The sequence below is a fragment of the Cordyceps javanica genome, chromosome 5 (assembly GCF_051103115.1).
Source record: "Cordyceps javanica chromosome 5, complete sequence".
Classification (NCBI taxonomy): Eukaryota; Fungi; Ascomycota; class Sordariomycetes; order Hypocreales; family Cordycipitaceae; genus Cordyceps; species Cordyceps javanica.
This window is the reverse complement of record NC_139299.1, coordinates 1,541,714-1,564,646: the sequence shown is the minus strand read 5'-3', so window position 1 is coordinate 1,564,646 and position 22,933 is coordinate 1,541,714. Positions and strand designations below refer to the sequence as shown.

At 52.8% G+C, this 22,933-nt stretch overlaps 6 protein-coding genes across 6 annotated transcripts; 2 read left to right on the top strand and 4 right to left on the bottom strand.

Moving 5' to 3' along the window:
- Window positions 1–4,846: 4,846 nt before the first annotated feature.
- Window positions 4,847–10,182, bottom strand: V2A60_007709 (DNA-directed RNA polymerase II subunit RPB1; the record flags this gene model as incomplete). The annotated part of the gene is made up of 2 exons (XM_083258991.1): window positions 4,847–9,763; window positions 9,826–10,182. 2 exons carry the CDS (start codon window positions 10,180–10,182, stop codon window positions 4,847–4,849), a joined length of 5,274 nt encoding a protein of 1,757 aa, XP_083115117.1.
- Window positions 10,183–11,094: 912 nt separating this feature from the next.
- V2A60_007708 (WD40-repeat-containing domain protein) lies at window positions 11,095–12,541 on the bottom strand (the record flags this gene model as incomplete). The annotated part of the gene is made up of 2 exons (XM_083258990.1): window positions 11,095–12,130; window positions 12,183–12,541. The coding sequence occupies 2 exons, from the start codon at window positions 12,539–12,541 to the stop codon at window positions 11,095–11,097; spliced, it is 1,395 nt and encodes a 464-aa protein (XP_083115116.1).
- A 293-nt stretch (window positions 12,542–12,834) lies between these two features.
- Window positions 12,835–14,073, top strand: V2A60_007707 (tRNA(His) guanylyltransferase; the record flags this gene model as incomplete). The annotated part of the gene is made up of 7 exons (XM_083258989.1): window positions 12,835–12,848; window positions 12,899–12,988; window positions 13,044–13,175; window positions 13,324–13,496; window positions 13,554–13,642; window positions 13,698–13,802; window positions 13,855–14,073. 7 exons carry the CDS (start codon window positions 12,835–12,837, stop codon window positions 14,071–14,073), a joined length of 822 nt encoding a protein of 273 aa, XP_083115115.1.
- Window positions 14,074–14,239: 166 nt separating this feature from the next.
- Window positions 14,240–14,932, bottom strand: V2A60_007706 (uncharacterized protein; the record flags this gene model as incomplete). Its single annotated transcript, XM_083258988.1, has 1 exon — window positions 14,240–14,932. The coding sequence occupies one exon, from the start codon at window positions 14,930–14,932 to the stop codon at window positions 14,240–14,242; it is 693 nt and encodes a 230-aa protein (XP_083115114.1).
- A 781-nt stretch (window positions 14,933–15,713) lies between these two features.
- V2A60_007705 (uncharacterized protein) lies at window positions 15,714–18,199 on the top strand (the record flags this gene model as incomplete). Its single annotated transcript, XM_083258987.1, has 2 exons — window positions 15,714–16,919; window positions 16,985–18,199. 2 exons carry the CDS (start codon window positions 15,714–15,716, stop codon window positions 18,197–18,199), a joined length of 2,421 nt encoding a protein of 806 aa, XP_083115113.1.
- Window positions 18,200–18,915: 716 nt separating this feature from the next.
- V2A60_007704 (DUF1708 domain-containing protein) lies at window positions 18,916–22,290 on the bottom strand (the record flags this gene model as incomplete). Its single annotated transcript, XM_083258986.1, has 6 exons — window positions 18,916–19,016; window positions 19,071–21,292; window positions 21,354–21,582; window positions 21,642–21,735; window positions 21,841–21,995; window positions 22,101–22,290. The coding sequence occupies 6 exons, from the start codon at window positions 22,288–22,290 to the stop codon at window positions 18,916–18,918; spliced, it is 2,991 nt and encodes a 996-aa protein (XP_083115112.1).
- Window positions 22,291–22,933: the final 643 nt, after the last annotated feature.

Below are 22,933 nucleotides of genomic sequence, written 5' to 3'. Positions count from 1 at the left end.
CAACTGCGATCGTCCGCAGTGCCCGAAAAGCACTTGAAGCTCCATGCCCCGGCTGAGTCAATCGATGGCCGTTTGTGAGTATTTCTCAGATTGGGGGTCCGAGGATCGAGGACTGAGAGAATATTCACGTTAACATGGCTTGCAGCTGCAAAACCTGGTCCCAGTTCAAAAAAAAATGACGATATAAGCAACATATGCATAGACAGCCTCGCGGCGAGCATGCCCCCATTCGGCAACAACCATGAGCGTCGCCTTGTTGACAAGAGCATTAACGAGCGACGTTATCTAACACTTTTTTAATTCTTTCCATCGCTTGGCCGAATTTATCCTTTGCGGCACTGGATTTTCAAGTTTTTTTTCCCTTCGTTGCAAAAGAGTCTGTCTTCTTTGACAAACTCTTCTGCCCTTGTTACGTCACGTCGTGGCACACTCTCCCTTTATTTTATCCACTTTGTATTTCTCCCTTTATTTCTTTCTAGTTTGAGTTGAGTTTGAAGAAATTTTTTGTTTCCCGAAAACGTTGAGGATGAAATTGGGGCCACATTGAACAGGAAACGGTATCGACAAGTTGGGGTTTCAAGACGAGACTTTTTTGCATTTGATGAGCCGGACAGTCAGCCCGGACGGTAGCACACTCTTTTGATCAAAACAATGCAATTGGTTTCATGAATCGTTTTGTAAAGCATGTCACGTATTATTTTTTTCTTCTTCTTGCTGGCGTCCAAGGGCTGAACGAGCAAAGTGCAGTCTGTGTGCAGAGGTATAGAAATGTTTGTCAACTTTGACCCTGTGCGCGCGGCGGGATTGTCGAGCTGGCATGTAAGACGTGAGGAGTCGTTTTTTTTTCCTGATCTCTTTTTTGCTTTCTCTTTTTGTGTCTCTCTCACTCTCTCTCTCTCTTTTGCGGTCTCCCTTTTTTTTCCCAATTTGCCCTTTTTCCTTTTTCCCTTTTGTCTCGACTCAATGCCAGCCTTTGTACACATTTGGGGGCCATTTCATCGCCCCAACTACCGATGACAGATGGGACATGTCGTCTTCCATGTTTGCCTCCCCTTCCCCCGCGCGGTGGTGGCGCCGCCGGGCGCTCCGAGAAAAGTTGCTTGCTCAACGAAAAAGGGGAGAACCGACGCGCGAACCATCTTTTTAGTTTTTTTTTCCCTTTTCTCCGTATGCAGGCCGCATTGCACCCCTACCTGTGAGATGATGACGAGTCGACGACGAGCCCGCCCCTTGGCGTGAAGCCACGGGCGTGACACAATGACCATGTAGCCGTGTCATTCGCCGCCCAAACAATGACACAACGGGAGAAGGGAAAAAAGTTAGTAGACGAGAGAGGCCTTTGTCTGCTCGGCACATTGCAAAGCATGCCCATTGGTAGAAACGCCTAGGTCGCCTTGAGGCCCGTTATGCGACCATGTGGAGAGATTTTGGGGGGGGGTTCTTCGGTAGTACCCAGTACTTAGATGGTCATGTACTTACGGAGTAATCCGTAGGTCGTCAAGTAGGTAAGTACATACCTAGTCATTCACCATTTCTCCTTGTACTTGCACTCCACTCGGTGTGATGGACTTTGCCGTGCGAACAAACTGAAAAAAAAACCGGGTTTCCTGCTTCCTTTTCCTTTCCCCCCCTCTCTCTTTTTAGATTCTGGAAAAGACTAGAAAAGACATGTTCTTCTTCTTTTTTTTTTTCTTGTTTTGTTTGCTTGCCTCGAGTGAAATCATGGTCGCGGATTGGCTCGTTGCTCTTTGGGCTGCCTTATTGCTTGGCGCCTTTTTTCTCCCATCTTTGACTAACACACAGACACATACACACACATACACCGACACAGGGCCAAAAAAAAAAATGACAATGACTCGAATACGAACACGCAAGTGTGACTGGTCAGCCAAAGTAAAGATAGACAGAGAGAGAAATGATGAAGCTGAGCAAGAGGCAACTACCTAGGGAAGGGGGGTGTGTCTGTACAAGAATGAAAAGAAGCTTTTTCTTGTTGCTCCCGGACCCTGCTCACACCGGCCAAATCAACCAGCCAAACCAACCAGCCTGGAAACTAGGAATGGCCGTCTTTTCTTTTCTTTTCTTTTTTTTTTTTTTTTGCCTGCGTTTTATCCAGAACTTAATCTTTTTGTAAAGGTTCTCTTGATCAAATCAGTAACAAAATGTTTCGGTCTGGTTCGTCGCGATTAAATACCTTCTCTCTCCCCCCCAAGAGAGGCAGGCAAAGGGGAGCAAAGCCAACCTCTTTGTATTCTTTTTCGGTTACCTATACAAGCTTTTTTTTTTCTTTTGGTACCTCGAATGCTAATAAGCGTCGTTGCTTCCTCCTATACGAGAAACCTGGGGGACAAGTCTATACAGACAAAAGCTTCGCTTTCAAGTGTATAGTCCTCAAGCCCGGGCGCTGTCATTTTTTTAGCGTACCTGGGTAGGTAATACTGATAGTAGATAAGCCTAACGAGCCAGTGGGCTAGCGCCATTAACCGCCTGGCCGTTGTTGGCCCCATTGTCCACCTTCAACGCAACGTGTGGCTTTGAGACTACTGATATGAGAGTAAGAGAAGGGGAAAGGGAAATAGGCTTTCAATATAATCCGTACAAATTTTGCTTCTTTTTTTCAAATTTGCCCCAATTTTGAAATTATTCCCCCTCCTTTGTTCTTTTTTGTTTTTCTGTTTTGGTCTGAAATCTTGTTCAATCTTGTCCACTTTTCTGCGTTTTTTTGCAAAACCTACTTATCCGTAATTAGTTTTCTTTGCCCCCTCCCCCGGGGGCTCCTCATCTTCTTCCCCTTCGCACGCATTGCCCGCCGTGCATCTACTGCTCATCATGTGATGGGGCCTGGGCACGACCAGGGGAAGGGGGGGGCGGCCAACAATGGGCGTTTGTTTCCCCAGTTTCCCCCAAAGAAGAGCCAACACCAGAACAAAGAGCGAGACAATAAGAGGCAAAAGAAAGAGAAGACGGGAATTTTCTGCATCATGACAATATAGTTTGAGTATAGTTGATAGGAGCCCTTTCTTTTTTCTTTTTTTCTTTTTTTTTTTTTTACCTCTTTTCCCTGCATGTTCAACAAACAGTATACTCAGTACGCCTCGTGGCCCCCGCCCGCATCCGTGGCCGGCCGGGCCCACTGCCGGGCCCCCAACTCCGTTCATTACCAACGAGGCTCAAGTTGCGCGAAGCCAATAGCCCTCCTCCTCCTCCTCCCCCCCTCCTCCCCCCCTCCTCTTCGCAACGTCTGAACTGGATAGGTTGTCTGAGCTTACGCAACCTCATTTCAATCTCACCCAGCAGCTCGGTTAAAATAGTCTGAAAATCAAAGGAGGGAAAAAACCCGAAGGCTCGAAAACGTAGACTTTGCTTGCTAGTGGCGTGGCGTTCCAACTACATACATCTAAGCCCGGTTCCCCCCCCCCCCCCTCCTTGCCTTCGGGTCCCCTCGCCGCGCTTCCGTAATGAAGCGTTTTATTCATAATTTAACCCAAAAAGCTGACTCTATCATAGTTCAACAGAGGTGGAGCAAGGCCAACGTCCCCCCGTCCCCCCTGTCGTTGCGCGGAACTCCTTCCGTACATCTCAATAGAGTCCACACCCTACTTACTTAGTCCTGCTTTCGGTGGCCCTCTGCCGGCAGTTTTTTTGTTAGTCCAACTTTGAACCAGTGAGAGATGTGGAACAAGGAAAACAAGACTAGAATGAAGGGAACGGTACATCTTTCGTTCATGTGATGAATGTGACAGCCGCTCCTTGTTCCCTGCTTAGCGCCTCGCTAGAGAGTGACGGAGACGGGGGAGAGAGGGGGAGGGAGACACCGAGAGAGAGAGAGAAGCGAGGCGCGCCATAGAGCCTCGTTCTCCCTGTATCTTCCTACCGACATGGCACAGTTGCAGCATGACAAGGGGAAGACGGCTGCCAAGCGTTCACGTACACGCACCCTGTTGAGCTCCTAGTCAGAAGCCATGGCCGTTGATGTCACGGATGCCTAATCCGACTCAACTAGCTTACTACGATAGCGCCGTCACCAAGCGAGCCATCCGTATTACGACGTGAACAGCCTGCTTTTTAAATGTATAATTAAATAAGACGGGGGAGGGGGTGCATTCCAACAGATAGAATACTATATACGACGGCTAAAAAGGAATCCACTAGCTACGTCGTAGTCACCTGCTAAACAATAGAAACCAAGATAAGGCAATGCTGCTCAAGGAAATTAAAAGACTGCTCATAAAAAAGAGAGAGAAAGAGGGAGACTATCTTTCAGGTACAATCTGGTTCTCTCTGCGACAACTGCATATTCGTGCTCCATTCTCTTCTCCAAAGGAACTTGTCTCGACTTCTTCGCTCATTCATATCGTTTTCTTTTTTTTGCTCTTGTTTTCGTGTTTGATTCTTCATATCTTCTCTTTCGATTGCTGATGGGGAATTCTTCAAAAAATATGTGTACTCTTTCTTTTGGCTTGTCATGGTGTCCTCCTCTGCTTCGCTATCAACTATTTCTCTCTCCCTCTCTCCCTCTCTCCCTCCTCTCGTAGTGTACATACAATCAAAATCTGAAAATTATTGGTGCCAAGGAAAAAAAATTGACCAAAAAAAAGGAAAGAAATGTTTTGTCCCGTCTTTTTTTGCTTTGCAACGCCTTCACTTCTCCCACTCTCCCCTTCGCTCTCTGCTCCAAATTCCTCGCATAATGCTGCTTGCTCTAATGCCAAGGGGGGTTTCGTTCTATGTATAATGCCGTTCTCCTCCATCATTCTTTCCATTTCCAAACAAACACTTGACTCCTTTTAGTGGGCAGCTGGGCTTTTTTTTTTAATGATTTTTGAGAATATAGCTCCATGTCCCATTAGTCGTTCTTCGGCGAGCTGGGCGAGTACTGATTGCCAGCTCCGGAATCTCCCCCAGAACCTGAAGGACCAGGCGTGCGGGGAGAGAACTGAGGCGACGTGGGAGAGTAGCCTGGGCTCGTGGGCGATTGCTGCTGACCAGGGCTGCGTCCGAAGCTTGGGCTCGTGGGCGAATAAGCGTCCGGTGAGGTCGGTGACCATGACGGCGATGCAGGCGAGTATGAAGGCGAAGTAGCACCGTGTAAATTGGGGGACGCCGGGCTGTAGTTGGGACTGGCCGGAGAGTAACTTGGAGACGTCGGCGAGTTGAATTGAGCCGGCGACGTCGGTGAGTAGTGTCGAGGCGATGTGGGCGACGTCGGCGAGTAGCTGGGCGATGTTGGACTGTAATTGGGGCTGGCCGGGCTCGTAGGTCGTAGCATCGGCGACGTCGGCGAAAACGACGGCGACGACGGGCTGAAGGACGGTGAAGTAGCGTAGCGAGCACCACCGTCCAGCATCGGCGACGTGGGAGAGTAACCGGTGTTGGGCGATGATGGCGAGTAGCCTCCCATGCCCGAGCTGAATGGCGACGTTGGCGATGTGCTGAATGGACTGGCTGCACCGCGTGAGTACGGGCTCATGGAACCACTGCCACCAAAGCCACCGCCGTACTCGGTATTGAACCCAGTGGGCGTTTCCGAACCAGCACCCTGGATAGGTGAAAAGTTACCAGCTGCAGGCGAAGCCATGCTGAGGTAGCCAGAATCACCCATCGGCGAGCCGCTGTCGTAGGGCGTGGCAGCACCCTCACCCTCACCCTCCTTCGTGGGCATGCCAGGCATGAGGCCCATCCGAGAGTTGTCGGAAATGACCGTCTCCAACATCTTGGGGTCCAGGTACACGTCAAAGTTGCCGGTACCCATGGGCGCGAGCTGCCCAAGCATGACGTTTTCGGAGATGCCACGGCAGTCATCGAGTTCGCCGGTAGCGGCAGCCTCGAGCAGAATTTCGACAGTCTCTTCAAAGGAACAACGCATCAGCGCACCAGTATCGGCACGGTTGATACCGTGGCGAGTAACAGCTGAAATGACACCGCGATATGTCATAATGTCGCAAAGAAGAGCAATATGACGATGGTTGACGTACGAACCATCGAAAGCCAAGACGTTGGTCAACTCCTTCACCAGCGCAGATCGTACAGCCTCCACACCAAAGACCTCGGTAATCTGGTACAGGTCGTTGCTGTACGTTCTTTTGGGGTCGACGCCAGGAACAGCGAGCACCTCTCGGAGTGCTGATCCACTGGTGTCGAGGTACCACTGTGTGCATTTCGGGTTGTCCTTCAGAGCCAGCTCAGAACCGTCCTCGTCTTCAATCAAGCGAGTACCCTTGGTCAAGAAAGCTCTCTCCACACCGGGAACACCCCGCAGAGTCATGGTATCAAGCAAGTGAGCTTCCAAGCGCTTGAGCATAACGTCATCTTCAATCTTCGTGTCAGCGTCCTCATCCTTGCCATCATCTTGGCGAATGGTGCGAATACGGATGACTTGTTCATCGGCGTTGTTGTCCGAGAATATGATGGCCAAATCGTTGGCGTATTCCTCCTTGATGCATGCAGCGACATCATCAATCTTGATCTCCTTGTCCAGAAGCTTCTGGCGGTCAAGCGTGATACGTAGAAGCCAACGCGACTGCCTGTGAACGGTATCCTGAGCATCATCGGGAATCATAAAGTACGATTCAACCATATCCACATCCTCGGCGATGTTGGTGGCCTGTACATCGGGATCGTAATAGATTTCGGTCACCGACGTGACGGAGCGCAGGTTGGTGTATTCCACCAAACTACGGAGCTTCTTGGCCTGCTCCTGAGTGCCCAGCTTGGTATCCAGGTAGACAGCCATGCTGGGAGTCTTGATATTCTTTGCGAGATTGAGAATCTCCTTGAGACGCGGTACACCAAGCGTAACGTTCTTAGAGGACACACCAGCGAAATGGAAGGTGTTCAGCGTCATCTGAGTGGCGGGCTCACCGATCGATTGGGCAGCAAGAACTCCAACCATTTCGCCGGGGCTAACAAAGGCTCGGTCCCAGCGATTCTGGAGCTCACCTATAACATGGTCGAAGGCAAGCCTGTTCAGGCGGTGCACATACACAATCTCTTTAAAAGCAAGACGAGAGCGTAGAAGCGCCTTGAACAGGATGGTGGCATTGTAATCAGCCTCCAGTGAGATGGGATCTGTGCCACGCACAATCTTCATATTAGCCAGCAAATTCTGCACAGTCGTGATGACATCAGACGGGCGAAGGTTGCTGCGATCAGTTTCTCGAATGTTGAAAACACGCTTGGCGCTCTCAATGATACGGCCGATGTTGAGAGGAAGCTGCATCATCTCTTCGCCCATCTTGTGCTTGTTAATGTGACGGACAGAACGTCTGTCGGCAAGCAGGGCATCCCACTCCATGTCCAGCAATTCCATGGATGCCTTGTCGCCGGCCAGCTCGTTGCCGTACTCGTAGTCCTTGCGGAACCACTCGGGGGGGTTGGCAAGATCCAGGCGGTATTGCCTCTCAAAGGCGGCATCAGACATCTTGATGGTGCCAAGTCTCTGTTTTTCAATGCACATAGCATCGAGACCATCTTCACCGTACAAGAATTGAATAACATCGCCCAGCGAGTTGCGCACGGTTCCGTCATAGCGAGCACTGAGATCTTCAAGTGCCTTGACGAGACGTCGCTGGATGTAACCAGTCTCTGCTGTCTTGACCGCAGTATCAATGAGACCTTCTCTACCAGCCATGGCGTGGAAGAAGAATTCACTAGGGGTCAGGCCACGCAGGTACGAATTCTCTACGAAGCCACGAGCTTCGGGTGAGTAGTCGTCCTTTGTGAAGTGAGGCAGTGTTCGGTACTTGAAGCCGAAAGGAATACGCTTTCCTTCGACAATCTGTTGACCAACGAGAGCCGTCATCTGCGAGATGTTGATAGAAGAACCCTTGGAGCCGGACTCAGCCATGGTCACAGCGTTGTTGGAATCCTTCAGACTCTTCTGTGTTGAAGTACCAGCCTGGTCACGAGCCATATTGAGAGCCATGGAGACCTTGTTCTCAAAAGTGGCACGCACATTCATACCGGGTAAAGCCTCCAGCTCGTTAGCGGTAGCCTGGGCTGTCAAGCGAGCGACTTCAGCCTTATGCTCATCGATATGAGCCTGAACCTTTTCGATAGTCTGCTTATCAGGTATAGTGTCACCGATGCCGATACTGTGACCAGTATTCAGCAGCCAATAGGTAACGACCTGCTGGACACCGTTCAAGAAAGCCATGGCGCCTTCAGGTCCAAGTTCGTTGTAGCACAGGTGGATAATACCACCGGCGGCAGCACCGACGTTTTTCTTCTTGAGGAGACCATAGATGAGCTCTCCACTCTGGATAAGCAGGCCAGCATCATGCTTAGGATTGTCCAGTTTATCTTCCTTGCTGTACAGACTAATCTCGGGAGGGATAACCATGCTGATAATCTGCTTGCCAGTCCAGCGAGGTCTAGGTTTCAAGATAGCCGGTTGAGGGATTACGCCATCCCAATTGGGTACCCAGAGCATGAGGTTTTGAACAAACTCCTTGTCAATGAATGTGTCACGACGGCAGAGCTTGTAGACACCAGCCAGAGAGTCCTGAACGATACCCATCAAGGGACCGTTCTTCTGAGGCGAGACGATATTGTTCGGAACGAGGCAGAGCTCCTTGATTTCAGCTCGAGTTTCTTCGGTCTGAGGGACGTGCAAATTCATTTCATCGCCGTCGAAATCGGCATTGTAGGGCGAGGTGACCGACAAGTTGAGTCGAAAAGTAGAATACGGCATGACCTTGACGCGATGGCCCATCATGGATTCCTTGTGCAGAGAGGGCTGACGGTTGAAAATGATGTAGTCGCCATCGATGAGATGACGCTCAACCTTCCACCCATACTCGAGAGAAATCTGGGCGGCGCGTCTATGATGCCGTAAATCGATTCTGGTACCGTCAGAGCGAATGACATATTTGGCACCAGGGTGTTCGTTTGGTCCGTTTTCGACGAGTTGGTGCAGCTTGGCAATGTTGTATGGAGTAACTGTCTCGGGATACGTGAGAGTGCGAGCAATGCTTCGGGGGACACCAACTTCGTGCAAAGACAAATTGGCGTCACCGGTGATGACGGTACGCGCGGAAAAATCAACACGCTTTCCCATCAAGTTGCCACGCAGACGACCTTCCTTACCCTTGAGACGGGCGCGAATCGCCTTGACGGGGCGGCCGCTCTTCTGAAGGGCTCGTGGCTGACCAGCAATATCATTGTCCATGTAGGTGGCAACGTGATATTGCAGTAGTTCCTCGAAATCACGCGCAATGTGCTGCGGCGATCCTTCCCGAATAGCCTGCTTTACATTACCGTTGGCGCGAATAATATCGCCAAGCTTGTACGTCAAATCGTCTTCGTTTCTCATGCCAGTACCAGTACCATCCATGGAAATACTAGGGCGCACAGGAGGAGGGGGAACAGGCAGAACAGTAATGATCATCCACTCAGGGCGAGCATAATCCGAGTTGAGGCCCATATTGTGAAGATCGCGCTCAGAGATGCGGCGAAGAATACCGTGCGCCATTTCAGCGCTGATATTGACGGTTTCCTTTCTCTTGGGGCCCTCTTCTGAAGTGACCTCGAAAGCAGCCTTCAGTTGCAGCGCGGCCTGTCTCACTTGCGGCTGCATGTTGCCACATCCGCCGTGTCCTTCAAGGACTACGCTCTTGACGCCTGGAGCAAACTCTTCCTCCTTGTTCTTATCCTGCCTCTCCTCATTCTCGCATTTGCGCTTCTTCTTGCACACGGCCCATATGCGTTTGAATCGAAGTTTCGGATCGCGGGTACGAACAGCTGCAACGAATTCGGGGTCGCTCTGAGAATTCACGTTAGCATCCAGCAAGCTCAAAAGCTTCATGGAGTAAAGGGAAGACCAACTTCATCGGCCAACACTTTGCTGCAATTATGGCAGACAATCTCCAGGACTTTTTTCACTTTCTTGATGAAACCAGGGTGGTAGACAGGTTTCGCCAATTCGATATGACCAAAATGGCCAGGACACTCGCTCATCGGCTGAGAGCAAGTCTTACACTTGAACTGGCGATCGATGGAACCGAGAAGGGGATCATTAAGACCACCATCGCGTGGCGTTGTCTTGTTCTCTTCCATGGTTTCGGGGTAGAGAATGTGCGCCACGCTCATATTTTTGATCTCCTCTGGAGACAGCATACCAAACTGAATCTCCTCGACAGTTTTGAGCGGCGCGCTCGAATGCGGAAATGGAAGGTTTGCCATGATGAATCGATGTATCGAGGCGTCACTGAGGTGCTGGAAAACTCTGACCGTCCAGTTAAGGCGTCAAGAGCGACGCGACTCGGTGGGTTGGTGATGGGTGGTAGTACAGCCCTGTGCGACGGGGAAAACACAGCGCGAGAAGAAAACAAGATAAAAACACAGAATCAACTGGATCCAAACACAGACGAGTCTCGATCTCGATGGCAGAGGCCGTCAGAGTCGGATTGCGGATGGCCCTTGAAGGCAGCAGCGCCTGTCCTGGCCAGCGGCCCAGGAGAACCTCAGGCTATTCGCCCCCGTCGCCTCCACCTCTGGGATCGCAAAAGGCAGGATTTCGCAGGTCGCTGGGTCGAAGGGCACTCGAAACTGTGCTCGGTGATGTCGCGCTCGATGCCCGACAGGCGTGGTGATGAGTTTGGGCCCGTGAACAAAGTTTTGTCGTGGTTGAAGCGTGGCGACAGAGGGCAGGCCGAAGAAACTGGAGTTAACGTGCTGGCGAGAGCCTCGCACAGCGCTAGTCCTGTTTAGGCTCGGCCGACTCCTAAGGGAGTACAAATAGATGCCTAAGGCATAAAGAAGGGAGGTACCAGGGACAACTATCCGGACAAAGCGAGCACGCATTGCCAATAAAAATTTGGCTTGCACCACCGGCACCAGTCGTCCAAGGGCAAGTCGAGCTACTTACTTCTTTGACGCTGCACAGTTTTGTCTGGGGTTACGCGACAGGAGCACCCGCCTGCAGAGATGCCCCAATTCAGCACACATCGCCGATGACTCAGGCATGGATCCCAACCTAACATTGATTGGATGCGGCATCGATTCCAGATTTATTGATTCTTCACCAGGCAGCCTCACACGTTTCACCATGTCATGTATTAGGGTATTGACTAATTATACAGCGTGCGCCTTTACCTATTTTCGCTTGCTACGTCCGCCTCTGGCAGCTCCTCGTTTTGGTGGCACAGTCTCGCCTCCGCCGTGTGAATCAGACTGGTCGTCTCCAGGACTTCGCCGACGCATGGTCCCTGTCGACACAGCTATGAACTCATCCTCGCTATCGCTTTCACCCAGTGTAAACAAAATCGGCATGCGGAACTCGTCACCATCTGTCTCGTCCTCGATCTTCAGCTGGTCGTCTGTCATGACATCCACCTCCTCGTCCTCTGCGTCGAGACGCCGTCTGTGAATCTCTTCCTGCGCATAGAGATCAAACTCGTCTTCCTTTTCGATGTACTCGACATTCTCCTCGACCTCGGCAAAATCAGGTGCCAGAGCAGACCACTTCTGCGGGCTAATGACTGACCAAATATATATCCTGCCTGTTTCCAACCCGCAAGCTGCAAGCATCGCTCGGGCAGGGTGCCATTCGATTACACCTTGCTCCTCCTTTGGGTCTTTGAGCATGCACACCAAACTTCCGTGGTTGCGCTCCCAAACATACAACTCGTGGTTGTTATATGTAGATGCAGCAACATATTCGCCCGTTGCGCTGAACGTGACATGATTCCATGACAACCGGTTAACAACATCTTGAAACTTATGCTCGATCGGTATTTGTATCGTGTCGGGGTCAAGATCTTGAGCCGATAGGTTCGGTACCCGTAAGGTGCGAATGATGCGATCCTGTGAATTGACGAGAAGGTCGCGCCCGGAACCTGTGATTCGTAATGTGGTGATTGCGCCAGCGCAAACTTTCTCTGAGTAGATAATCTCGAGCGTCTTGGCATCGATTATGTTGATTTTTCCCTTACTGGTTCCAGCAAGAATATGATCACCAGACATGGTCCATACCGCCGATGTCGTCATTTGTTTGGCATCTTCCTTTGCCTGTCGCTCGTCGGCATTCGCTCGTTTCGGTGCTGAGGGGAGTACGCGCTTGACATCGACAGGCTCGGAGACGTCCACGAGAGCAGGTTGCTCCTCGAACACAGCGGCGACGAATTGGAAGCTATTCGCAGTTTAGTTAAGAAAGTCCAGTGGCGATGGCGAGGGTTACCAACCTGTTCCATGGGTGAAGCTCTGCCATGTACACAGGGGCGCGGAAGCGCACTTCGCGGAATCTGCTTCCGTCTTTCAGATCCCATAGAATGGCTCTCCATCCCTGACAAGCAGAGAGCAAGTAGCGACCACATCTAGACCAGCTGAGATATGTGATGCTCTTGCTATGGCCGCGCAGCTTCCTCGCTACGCCCATGGTCTCCAAATCCCAGACAGCAACAGTTCCGTCGACGCGCCCGGACGCGAGATAGTCGCCCTTGCGATTAAATCGTAGAAAGGTCGCATGTCCCGATCGAATGGTGCTCGTGATGCTCTCAGGGTAATCCTGGAGCAGGTAGTCGTCGGAGAGAAGCAAGTTCATGATGGCGATAAGAGCTGGAAAGACGCTCTATTCCTATTGAGTCGCGCACTATTGAGGTGCACGTAGCCCGCGAGCTCAAGGCATAGACTGGTGCGCTTTGTGACGTGCGCGTCGCGTAGGTTCAAAGAGATACGGAGCCACCGCAAATTCAAAGATGGCGGATGTGCTCACATGCGCTGTAGTGCCACGAATTCCGCTTCTGTGGAGCTCCACCGCGGGGCATCACTTTCACAGCGACATTCGCAAAGCTCAATTTGTTCCCCCACCCAACAGCCGGAAAACAATATCGAGAAATGGCAAATTCAAAGTGAGGAAATGTGCTCATTGTGTCTCTGACGTATTCTGACCTCGCTTTAGGTTTGAATATGTTCGAGAGTTCGAACAACCTGATTATCTGCTACGAAACACTTGGATCGTGGTTCGTGTGGATGGCAGAGCCTTCACCAAGTGAGATGCATGCGCTGCGTAGAATTTTTCCTCTCAGCTGACCAAAGGCTTTCAGGATGTGTACAAGATATGGGTTCGAGAAGCCGAATGATCGCAGAGCACTTGACGTCATGAACGCAGCTGCCAAAGCAGTTGTCACTGATCTTCCAGAGATTACCGTAGCCTACGGTGTCAGTGATGAATACAGGTAATGGCAGCTTTATACGTCAGATCAACCATGGCTAACTTTCCAAGTTTCGTTCTGCATAAATCTTGCAATCTATTCGAGAGAAGAGCGAGGTATGGCGACGGCATCGAGAATCTCCATGTGACTAAGATATACTAACGTGAAATAGTAAACTCGTCAGCACCATTGTGTCGACATTCACGGCAAACTACATATACTGCTGGCCAATTTATTTCCCTGATACACCACTTTCATTCCCCCTGCCCACATTCGATGGGCGCGCTGTTTGCTACCCAACCATTCAGAATTTGCGGGACTACATGAGCTGGCGGCAGGCAGACTGTAAGGAAACTCTCATTTACAGCTACAGCGGGCATGAGCTCACGATGATTAATTAAGGTCATATCAATAATCTGTATAATACCGCGTTCTGGTCCCTCGTTCAGCTCGGCGGGTTGGACAACAAGGAAGCAGAGAAGACGCTTGCGGTAAGAACTGGCCCGCCTACCATCGTAACAGTTTTCTAACAGGGTGTTGTTGCAGGGCACGTTGGCTGCTGATAAGAACGAGATCCTTTTCTCTCGCTTTAGTATCAATTACAATAACGAGCCCGAGATTTTTCGAAAAGGAAGTGTCGTGTTCCGAGATGTGCGTATGGCCATGCCACTGCACCTTTTCGTCTCAGCTAACCAAGGCCTAGTACGAACTCGTCGACCCAGCAAGCCACCAAACGGCAGATGCAATCGATGCGCTGGCAGAGCCTGTCCAGCAGTCTAAAACGCAAAATGAGAACGACAAGAAGCGCCGGTCCAAAGCGCGAATCGTTGTCGAGCACCTGGACATTATCCGGGATGACTTCTGGGACCGAAGACCATGGATATTATCGAATAAACCTGGTAAAGTTCCCAAGGAAATATAGAAACAATCATGAAAATATATTTTATCGTCCTCGATTCCATGGCATCCTTGCATATAAAAAGTAATATTGCTTTATTTCTTTGTTTCCCCAAAAATCACCCCAGCGCCGACGCGAATGCACAAAAAAAAATACTCATGATGGTATACCGATAACTGTACTATTCGGCCTATTTTCCTTCAGCTTCTTTGCGCCGCCGTCTCTTATCCTCCTTCCGAGCTCGCCGGTGTCGCTTTTCCTCGGCCGCGTCGTCTCTCGAGCCAGATTTCGATTTTGACGTTTTCGACTTGCGCGCAGCGTGTTTGAGCTGCGCCTTTTGTCCTCGACGTTTGCGTTTGGCTTCCTTGCGCGCCGCCTTGCGCTCTTCCTTGGACCCCTTGACAGGGATCGCCACCTTTTTGCTTTTCTTCTTGGCGGCGTCGCGCTCGGGTTTTGGCTTGGGTTCGGGCTCGGGCTCGGACTCGGACTCGCTGGTTGATTCGTCGTCGTCCTCGCTCTCGTCTTCGTCTTCATTTTGTTTCTTCAAGGCCGCAATGGTGCCCTCGAGGAGGCCACCGCTCACAAATGTCGTGTACAGCGAGTATTTGCCGAGCGAGCCTTTCTCGATTGCGTTGAGCTTGCCGGTGGTAATGGTTTGCACAACCTTGCCTTTTTTCGATGTGTCGAGACCCTGAAGCTGTTCGTCGAAGGCATTCATCCACCACTGATCGCTGGTGAAATGTTGCGTGGCGCCGATGCCCCGCGTGTTGTCTTTGCGGTTGAGCAAAAGCGGCTTTGCCAGGCCGACTGTGTCGTCTGTCTTGTGCAGCGAGTGACCTTTGCCTCTCCAGCCTTGGGCTGTGAGGAGGGCGCTCGCATTCATCCTGTCTTGGTAGATTTTTTTCTATTCTTTAAACAACAAAAACAAAAACAGAAAAGGAGAGAAGTCCCTTCCCCGCGCGCCAATCCCTGTGGTGCGAGTAGAACGATGGAAAATGCAGACACAGATCATGAAATTTTCAGTGGGGCCAATGACAACGGGCAGACTGATTAGATACACGCTATGTGAGCCTACCCTATAGTATATTTGGCCAACTTGCAAAGCGCACAGTCTCCTCTATACGAATAGAACACACTATTCGAGGTGACTGGTGGTCGGAAACTTTAGGAAAATTAAGTCATGTTCAGTGTCGACTAACACGTTTGTCTATAATATTGGTTTGGTACTATTTACAAAGATCGCTGCTTCCCGCTGCAAGTTTGATGCAGAACTGAAGTATGTTATATGAAAGAACGTAGACAAGCTCAAGACACATTAATGAAAATCAGGACACTGTTTATTTGTAATGGCTAATGCAAGAGAAAGATTCCCAGCCTTAGAAAGCCACAATTATGACTGGTGGTATTTTCGGCCCGGCGCCCGAGAATTTCTGCCAACGATCCAGGGCGTCTTTAGCGCTGGGCCGTTCCGCTAAAAATGGTTCTCGTTGCCTGGAATGACGTAACTTTGGATCATCAAAGCCCCAGAATTGGCAGAACGGGCAAGCAAGGTACAAATTGGCCGTGTTTGCGGGTTGGCCCTGATACCCCGCGCGAAGTTCATCCCTTTCCACAATCTTTGACTCAAAGGGCACATGCAGACAGATAAGCGTTAGGTAGTCACAATGGCGCCCTTTTGTTCAGATCCGCGGCAGATTGTGATTGCCCTCGATCCCCAACGACGGGTCGAGCTGCTCCAACTCGTGGACGACATCATCTTTTCCATGACAGCCCAGCTCCAGTCTAATCCGGACGAGCTGGGATCGGTTTCTATGGAGTCCAGTGTACACGGTGATACCGGCACACCGCAAAATGAAAAGACATCGGGAACTCCCCCTCTTTCTCCTCATTCTTCACTAGCCGGTGAAGCCAGCAAGACCGATACCTCCTTGAGCGACTCCGTCACGTTGCTCGATGGCGACGAGACGTACACCGACGATAACTCCACAGCAGCGGCAACAACAGCAAAGTCAGCCAACAATGGCAAGAAGAAGTTTACTCCGCCCAACCCCTTCAGAAACGTCAAGGTGGGCGTGCCGTGGAAGAGCAACAGCACCCCCAGCGCCGGCCCGAGCAAGACCACGCGAGAGGCCGAGGATGTGCAGAGCGCCGCGCGCCAGTATATGGAGGCGTGGGAGCGCGAGTTTGTGCCTAAGCTTGAGGAGATTGTACGCGTCAAGGACACTGACAAGATTGTCGCGGAGCGCCGGGCGCGGCGCCAGGCTGTGCAGATGAACGAGGACAACGAGCGCGCGGAGAGCAAACGACGCGAGATGGACTCGAAGGACGAGGCCGAGGACGAGCGGACGACGTTTGCCATCACGCAGACGCTCTACCCGCCCATCCCGACGCCGCTGGTGACCGAGCTCTCGGCGCACGACCGCCGCGAGGTCATCAGCTGCGTGCTGCTGCTGCTGCTCTCCACGGGCAAGTACTCGGCGCACTCGCGTGTCCTGATGCTGACCCTGACGTCGTCGCTCGACGTCCCGCACACCTTCCTGAACCGCGAGGAGGGCGAAATCGCCGAGTCGCTGATGGAGCAGTCGACGGCGGACGGGGGCGCAAAGGAGGCCATGTCGGCCGAGGCCGAGGCCGCCAAGCGGCAGCAGGACAACAAGGTCGGCCGCTACTGGAAGGTCGGCCTCGCGTCGGTCGCCGGCGCCACCCTCATCGGCGTCACGGGCGGGCTGGCGGCGCCGCTCGTCGCCGGCGCGGTGGGGAGTATCCTCGGCGGCGTGGGGCTGGGAGGCGTGGCGAGCTTCCTCGGCGTATTTTGGATGAATGGCGCTCTCGTCGGCGCCCTGTTTGGCGCCTACGGAGCCAAGATGACGGTACGTGAAGAGCAAACTGACATTGAATACGCCAAGATGATAGACTCACTGTTATATACGTGTAGGGTTCCATGATGGACAAGTATGCCAAAGAAGTGGAAGATTTCAAGTTCATCCCGCTCCACGAGCCGGCCGCCGACACGGCCAGCAGCGCCGCTGCCGCCAAGAGCAGCCGCCGCTTGCGGGTGACGCTCGGCATCAACGGCTGGCTGAACTCGGAGCGAGACATCACCGCGCCCTGGGAGGCGCTGCCACCGGACACGGAGGTGTTTGCGCTGCGGTACGAGATGCGGGCGCTGCTCGCGCTCGGCACCGCGCTCGGGGACCTGGTGCAGTCGTTTGCGTGGAAGGCGGTCAAGGCGGAGATCATCAAGCGCACCGTGCTCGCGACGCTGTGGGCCGCGCTCTGGCCGATCCAGGTGCTCGCCGTCGCGTCCAACGTCGACAACCCCTTCAGCCACGCGGCCAACCGCTCGAAAAAGGCCGGGCGGCTGCTCGCCGACGCCCTCGCCGCCAGGGTCCAGGGCGAGCGGCCCGTCACGCTCATCGGCTACTCGCTCGGCGCCGCCGCCGTGCACGCCTGCCTGCAGTCGCTCGCGGAGCGGCGCGCGTTTGGGCTCGTCGACGCCGTCGTCCTGGTCGGCGCGCCGGCGCCGGCGGACCCGGCCCACTGGCGCACCCTCCGCGCCGTCGTCTCGGGCCCCGTCTTCAACGCCTACTCGGAGAACGACATGGTCCTCGGCTACGTCTACCGCATGCACAGCCTGTCGCGCGGCGGCGTCGCCGGCCTGCAGCCCGTCCGCGGCGTCGCCGCCGTCGCCAACCTCGACCTGAGCGACCGCGTCAGCGGCCACCTGCGCTACCCGCGCCTCCTCGGCGCCATCCTGCGCGAGTGCGGCTTCGCGGGCGTCCGCGTCGACGGCGCCATCGAAAAGGACGACGTCATCCTGCTCAAGGACGAGTACGCCGCGGGCCATGCCGTCAATGTGGACGGTACCATCGTGGCGCCCCCGGAGGGGGCGGATGACAAGACGGGCGGCGACGGCGGCAAGGCTCATGTCGACCAAGTTGCCTCCCGGACGGCGAAGCTGCAACTACACGACGAGGGGACGGTCCAGGAGGTATCGCCGCCGCCGCCTCCGCCGCGTCGCCAGACGGGCGACGTGGAGCCGCCTAGGATGCATAGAAAACCGGTCCCTGCGCCAACGCCTGCGACAGCAAACGACGAGCAGGACGAGTATAAGCCTATTTCCATGACCGACAATGAACAGCGATTGTAACAGAATATATGCTCAAGGCCGCACCACTAGTGGACAGCAGACTATGCCTGGTAGCATCTATAGAAAGAACTGATTATATATTTCAACGACATGGTAGATGTGTCTTGTATTGTGCACCTCGAACTGGAGACAAAAAATAAAAGCAGCATGGACGGGGATATCATGCAAGGGCAAAGAAACGATCTTGTTCAAAATGAGAGAAATATAGACTGGCTGAAAATGAAAGCAACAACACAGAACAAGGCTATTGAAAAAAAAAAAGACAGAAAGTCCGCTGAAATTGCAAACCCCACCATGGACCTAAACTTCGACCAATAGCAAAACAAAATAGAATTAGACCAGGTCTTGCCGGCGTAGAGGGAAGCGTTTTGTTGACTCCAAAGTTGCAAGAAAAGCAGTATCTGATAACAGCAACGATAAAACAAGCAGAAAAGTTTGACCAAGAATGTTCAGGCAGCAGTCAAAATTGCCCCATTAGGTATGTTGCCCACAGCAGAGGATCTTGAATAAAGACGAGCTGCGATATATAGCCGGACGCATTGTACTGCGTACGTCTTCACATCACCACCTTTTCAATACTATCATGTCGAATGTCCGCAATTGAAAACAAAAAAAAAAGACACAGAGGAAAATGGGCAGAGCGTTTTGAGGGTATTGGTAAGTTCGAGAAAAAAAAGTAAATCAAAGGAAGCGCGTTGAGACGTCAGTGCGCAGGTTTAAGCACTGTTCTTCACCGGAGGGGGGGAGTTGGTGCCCTCCATGTTACCCGTCAGCTCAGCAACACGGGCCTTGATGCGCGCAACACGGGACTCGATGGCTAGATATCATGTTAACATCGAACAGGCGAAGGAAAGTGATGATCGATACTTACTCTCCTCGCCACTAGTCTCCTCATCTCCCTCGGTAGTGCTCTTACTGACAGGCATGCTGCGATCGCGCTCGTCCGTTTGGCGCTGAGTAGCACGGTCGGCGGCATTCTTGCGGATCTGCGCCCATCTGTCCTGCACACCTGGGCTGGCAGTCCGAGTGAGTCCACTGGAGTCCTTCTTCTCACCTTCCTGTGTATGGCGTCCGATAGGTGGAGGTGTAGCATCGTCCTCCCCCATGTCATCGGGGACAAAAGCAGGCTGGTCAGTCAGAGGGCCTTGGTCGAAGCGAGAAAACTCGTCCTTGCTCTCGGGGTCTACACCAGGAGTTGCCACCTTTTCCACCTCGTCGGTGGGTTCCTGTGACATGTCCAGAGTTGGCTCGTTGACTGGCTCTGTCTCGGCGACGTTCTCGGCAGCCTTCTCGACAGGCTTCTCTTGGGACCCCTTGCTCTTGGCTGCCGCGGCATCATTTTGGAGCATGCTGTTCAGTTGAGCGGCGGAATTGTCGGGAAGCTTGGAGAATCGGTTCTTGCGGAATAGCTTGCGAAGGCCACCTTTCTCCTTGGCAGGAGACTTTGGCTGAGCTCCAGCAGACTTGGCAGGTGGCACGGGAGATGCCGGAGCAGCTACAGGTTCGTCATCCTTCGGGGGAGGAGCTGGAATCGGCTCGGCAGTCTCCTCCTTGGTCTGTTCCACGGCCTCAGCATCGGCCCGGCCTTCTTGCGGAACAAGCGGCGTCTTTGTAGGCTCCAAGGTTTCGGCCTCAGCTTTCTCGATAGAGGTTGGGGAGGCGATTGGTATCTCCACAGGACTCAATGGGACCGGTTTCCTCTCAGTCGCCTTGGCACTACCATTAACGCTGCCATTGGCAGCGGCAGCCTCATGCGACTGTTCTGCCGGAGTAGAGGGCATGGAGGTTCCTCGGCCAGCGTTGCTGTTGGAAAGGTAAGCGTCCTTGATAGTTCCCTTGTCGTACTTTTTGACCCATTTCATGGCAGAGGAAGCCTCGCCAGCGATGGGCGGCTGAAGGTCAAACACGCTGATAGTCTTATCGCCCAACACCTCCTCATCGGTGCGGCCGCGCCGAGTCGCCACAGGCTTTTTTCCAGATTCCTGGATAGCACGTAGTTGAGCCGCCTTGGCGGCAATCTTGGCCTGAGTGTCGTTGCCAACGCTGGTAGTGCTACCGTCGCCGGGGGTCTGGTCACCTCTTCTCAGAGAGTGCTTGTTGACAGACTTGCGACGCGACACAGTGCGGCTGCGCTTGGTCCAGCTGAAGAATCCCTTCTTCTCAGCAATATAGGCACCTTCCTGCGGGTCAGGTGCCGCTCCAGCGATGAGTTCTTCCATTACTAGCCATGCCCCATCATGAAACGTCGTTTCGAGGACAGCGCACCGACCAAAGGCAGCCTTCCTCTCGCTGGTCTCCTCGGGGGCGAGACTACTCATCCAAACCCACCAAAAAGCATCATCCAAGTCGAAGGGGGTGATGCTTGCCAACTCACCAGGCTCCAGATCTCTATCTGACTCCAAACGGGGTTGGTGCGACTGAGAGCTGTGTTGTCGCTGCACATCGATAGGAGGAAGCACTTGGTCCGGGGGCACAAGCGTGTTGGTGTTGGCAGAGTCGTCTACAAACCCAGTTGAGAGGAAATCGGCCCAAGAAGGCGTGGTGGGACGAAAATCGTGGGTAGCAGAAGCCGGTACATTCATCATGCTTTTGCTTGGGCCAAAGGTCTGCGGAGAACGCTTGGCTGGGACGGCACTCTCTTCGTAGTCGTCCTCTTCGGTCAGGGCACTTGCGAAGCCAATATCCTCAAATCGCGACCAGGAAGCATCACGTAGGCTAGTGGAGTGCTTGGCGCTAGAAGCTTGAGACTGGTTGGCTGCGGAGATTGCCTTGAGAACTCGTCGGCATTCTTCACTGAGGGCCTCGGTAGCGTCTTCGAAGTCGGAAAGCTTTCGAAGAGCTACATCGGAGTCGCGATACTCGAACTTGCTGGCACGCCGAAGAAGCGCAAAGGGGGTAGGCGAAACGGAGTCGACGATCATGACAAGCTTGTTGGTGCGGGAGACTAGCATATCGGCAGCCCTAGGAGGATACTCAGTTTCGTTCAGAAGCTTTTGGAGAGATCGAGGAAGCATTGTGATGCCAGTCAGCTCCTGCTCGGGGGAGAGAGATCGCAGATAGGCGAAGAAGAGGTGAGTAGTGGCATCGGCAGCCCTAGTCAGGTGTCAACGCAAAGATATCATGAATTATCGGATCCGAATGCAACTGGACTCACTTTTTCCAGGCTTTGTAGCCACCGTCAAATCCGTTGCCAGTATCCTTTTGCTCAAAGGCCCACCAAGCGGCCATACGAGAGAGCTTGACACCACTGAGGCCGTTTGACTTGCCGTGGGCGGCAATGGCAGCAACGAGCTCAAAGAAGCTGAAGATGATGTGCTGTCTTGAGTCGCTATCAACGCTAATGGGAATAAACGTTTTGAAAGAATCTCTGGCGAGTTTAGAGTCTGTGGGGAAACCCATGTTAGCACTATATGCAAGATGGAACCTTGGCGTGGGAACTTGCCGAGTTCGCCAATCTTGAATAGCTCGTATGCATCCCAGGACACGACGCCACCTTGAAGGCGGCTCCAGCACCATTTGAGGACGGAGGCGAGCACCTAATATTAATCAGCGAAACGTGTCCTTGTTTTTTTGCCCCTCTCTCTTTTTCCTTCTCTACACAAGAGAAAAAAAAGAAGGCCGTCTTTTGTTGGGGTGCATACCATGGGCTCCGCGATCCGGACTTCTTGTTGGAGCCTTTCGCCGTGCAGAGGAGCATCAAGACCATCCTTGCCAAAAAAGTTTCGAATGAATGTTCGGACGCCGCTGGGATTGGAGGTAGGTCGGAAGGGTAAGAGTAAAAAGGGATGATCGAGACCTATGGAGAAATGGAGTCAGGACATGGAGACAAGAAACTGAGACGCATGGCTGGGAGCGGCACGCAGCCATAGAAGCGTGGCAGGGTGGTGGGTGCTTGACGTACCTCGAGCCTTGATTTCGTGTGTACAATATCGGATCAACTCGTCGATCTCGTCGGGGTCGACCGAGGTACGAGTGTAGGCATCATCCCATCTGGGCTTGGGAGGGAGCGAGCCGGCGAGGTCGTTTGCACCATTCTTCTTTTTCAGGCGGGCATCCCGTGCCTTGTTGATGCGGGAGAATATACCCGGCATCCTGAGGCAGCACGACGAAGATCGTCGCGAAGGGCTCGGGGGGCGAGAGGAATCCGTGATGAGGCGGCGCTGATTCTACCAGCGCATACAACTTGACTGTAGTGGTAAAGGAAGCCCAAGGGCAGAGAGAAAGAAGAGAGAAGAGGAATGGAAGGGTAAGCGGGACACGGGCCGATGAGCAGACGAGGTCGAAAATATGAAAGCGATTCTGCGGAAGAGGAAGATAGCTGACGAAAAAAAGAGCGGAACAGAAGAAAAGAATGTCTTGCGCAGGACGATGTGTATAGTAAAGAGTGAAGGTTGATGCGTCGACGTCTCAGACCAGGAGAGGCGTTGTCTACAGCGGACGTGTAAGTGGTTGGAGGAGCAGTGCAGCGAGCAACCTCGACAAGGGGCGCAGCAGGGCGAGCGGGAGGGCTGTAGGAGGCCCAATATGAGCAGGGTCGTTTAGTAACGACGATGCATAAGAAAAAGTCCCCAAAAAAAGTAAAAACAAGAATGAGCCAGCCCGGATCCCAGGAACAAGGAGAGGAGGGGATGGGGAAGGCGGGCAGAAAGAGAGCTGAGGAACGAAAAAGCAAAATGCGGGCACTGGAGAGAGTGGGAGAAAAAAAGGGGAGGGTGGGAACGGCGTGTGGTGACA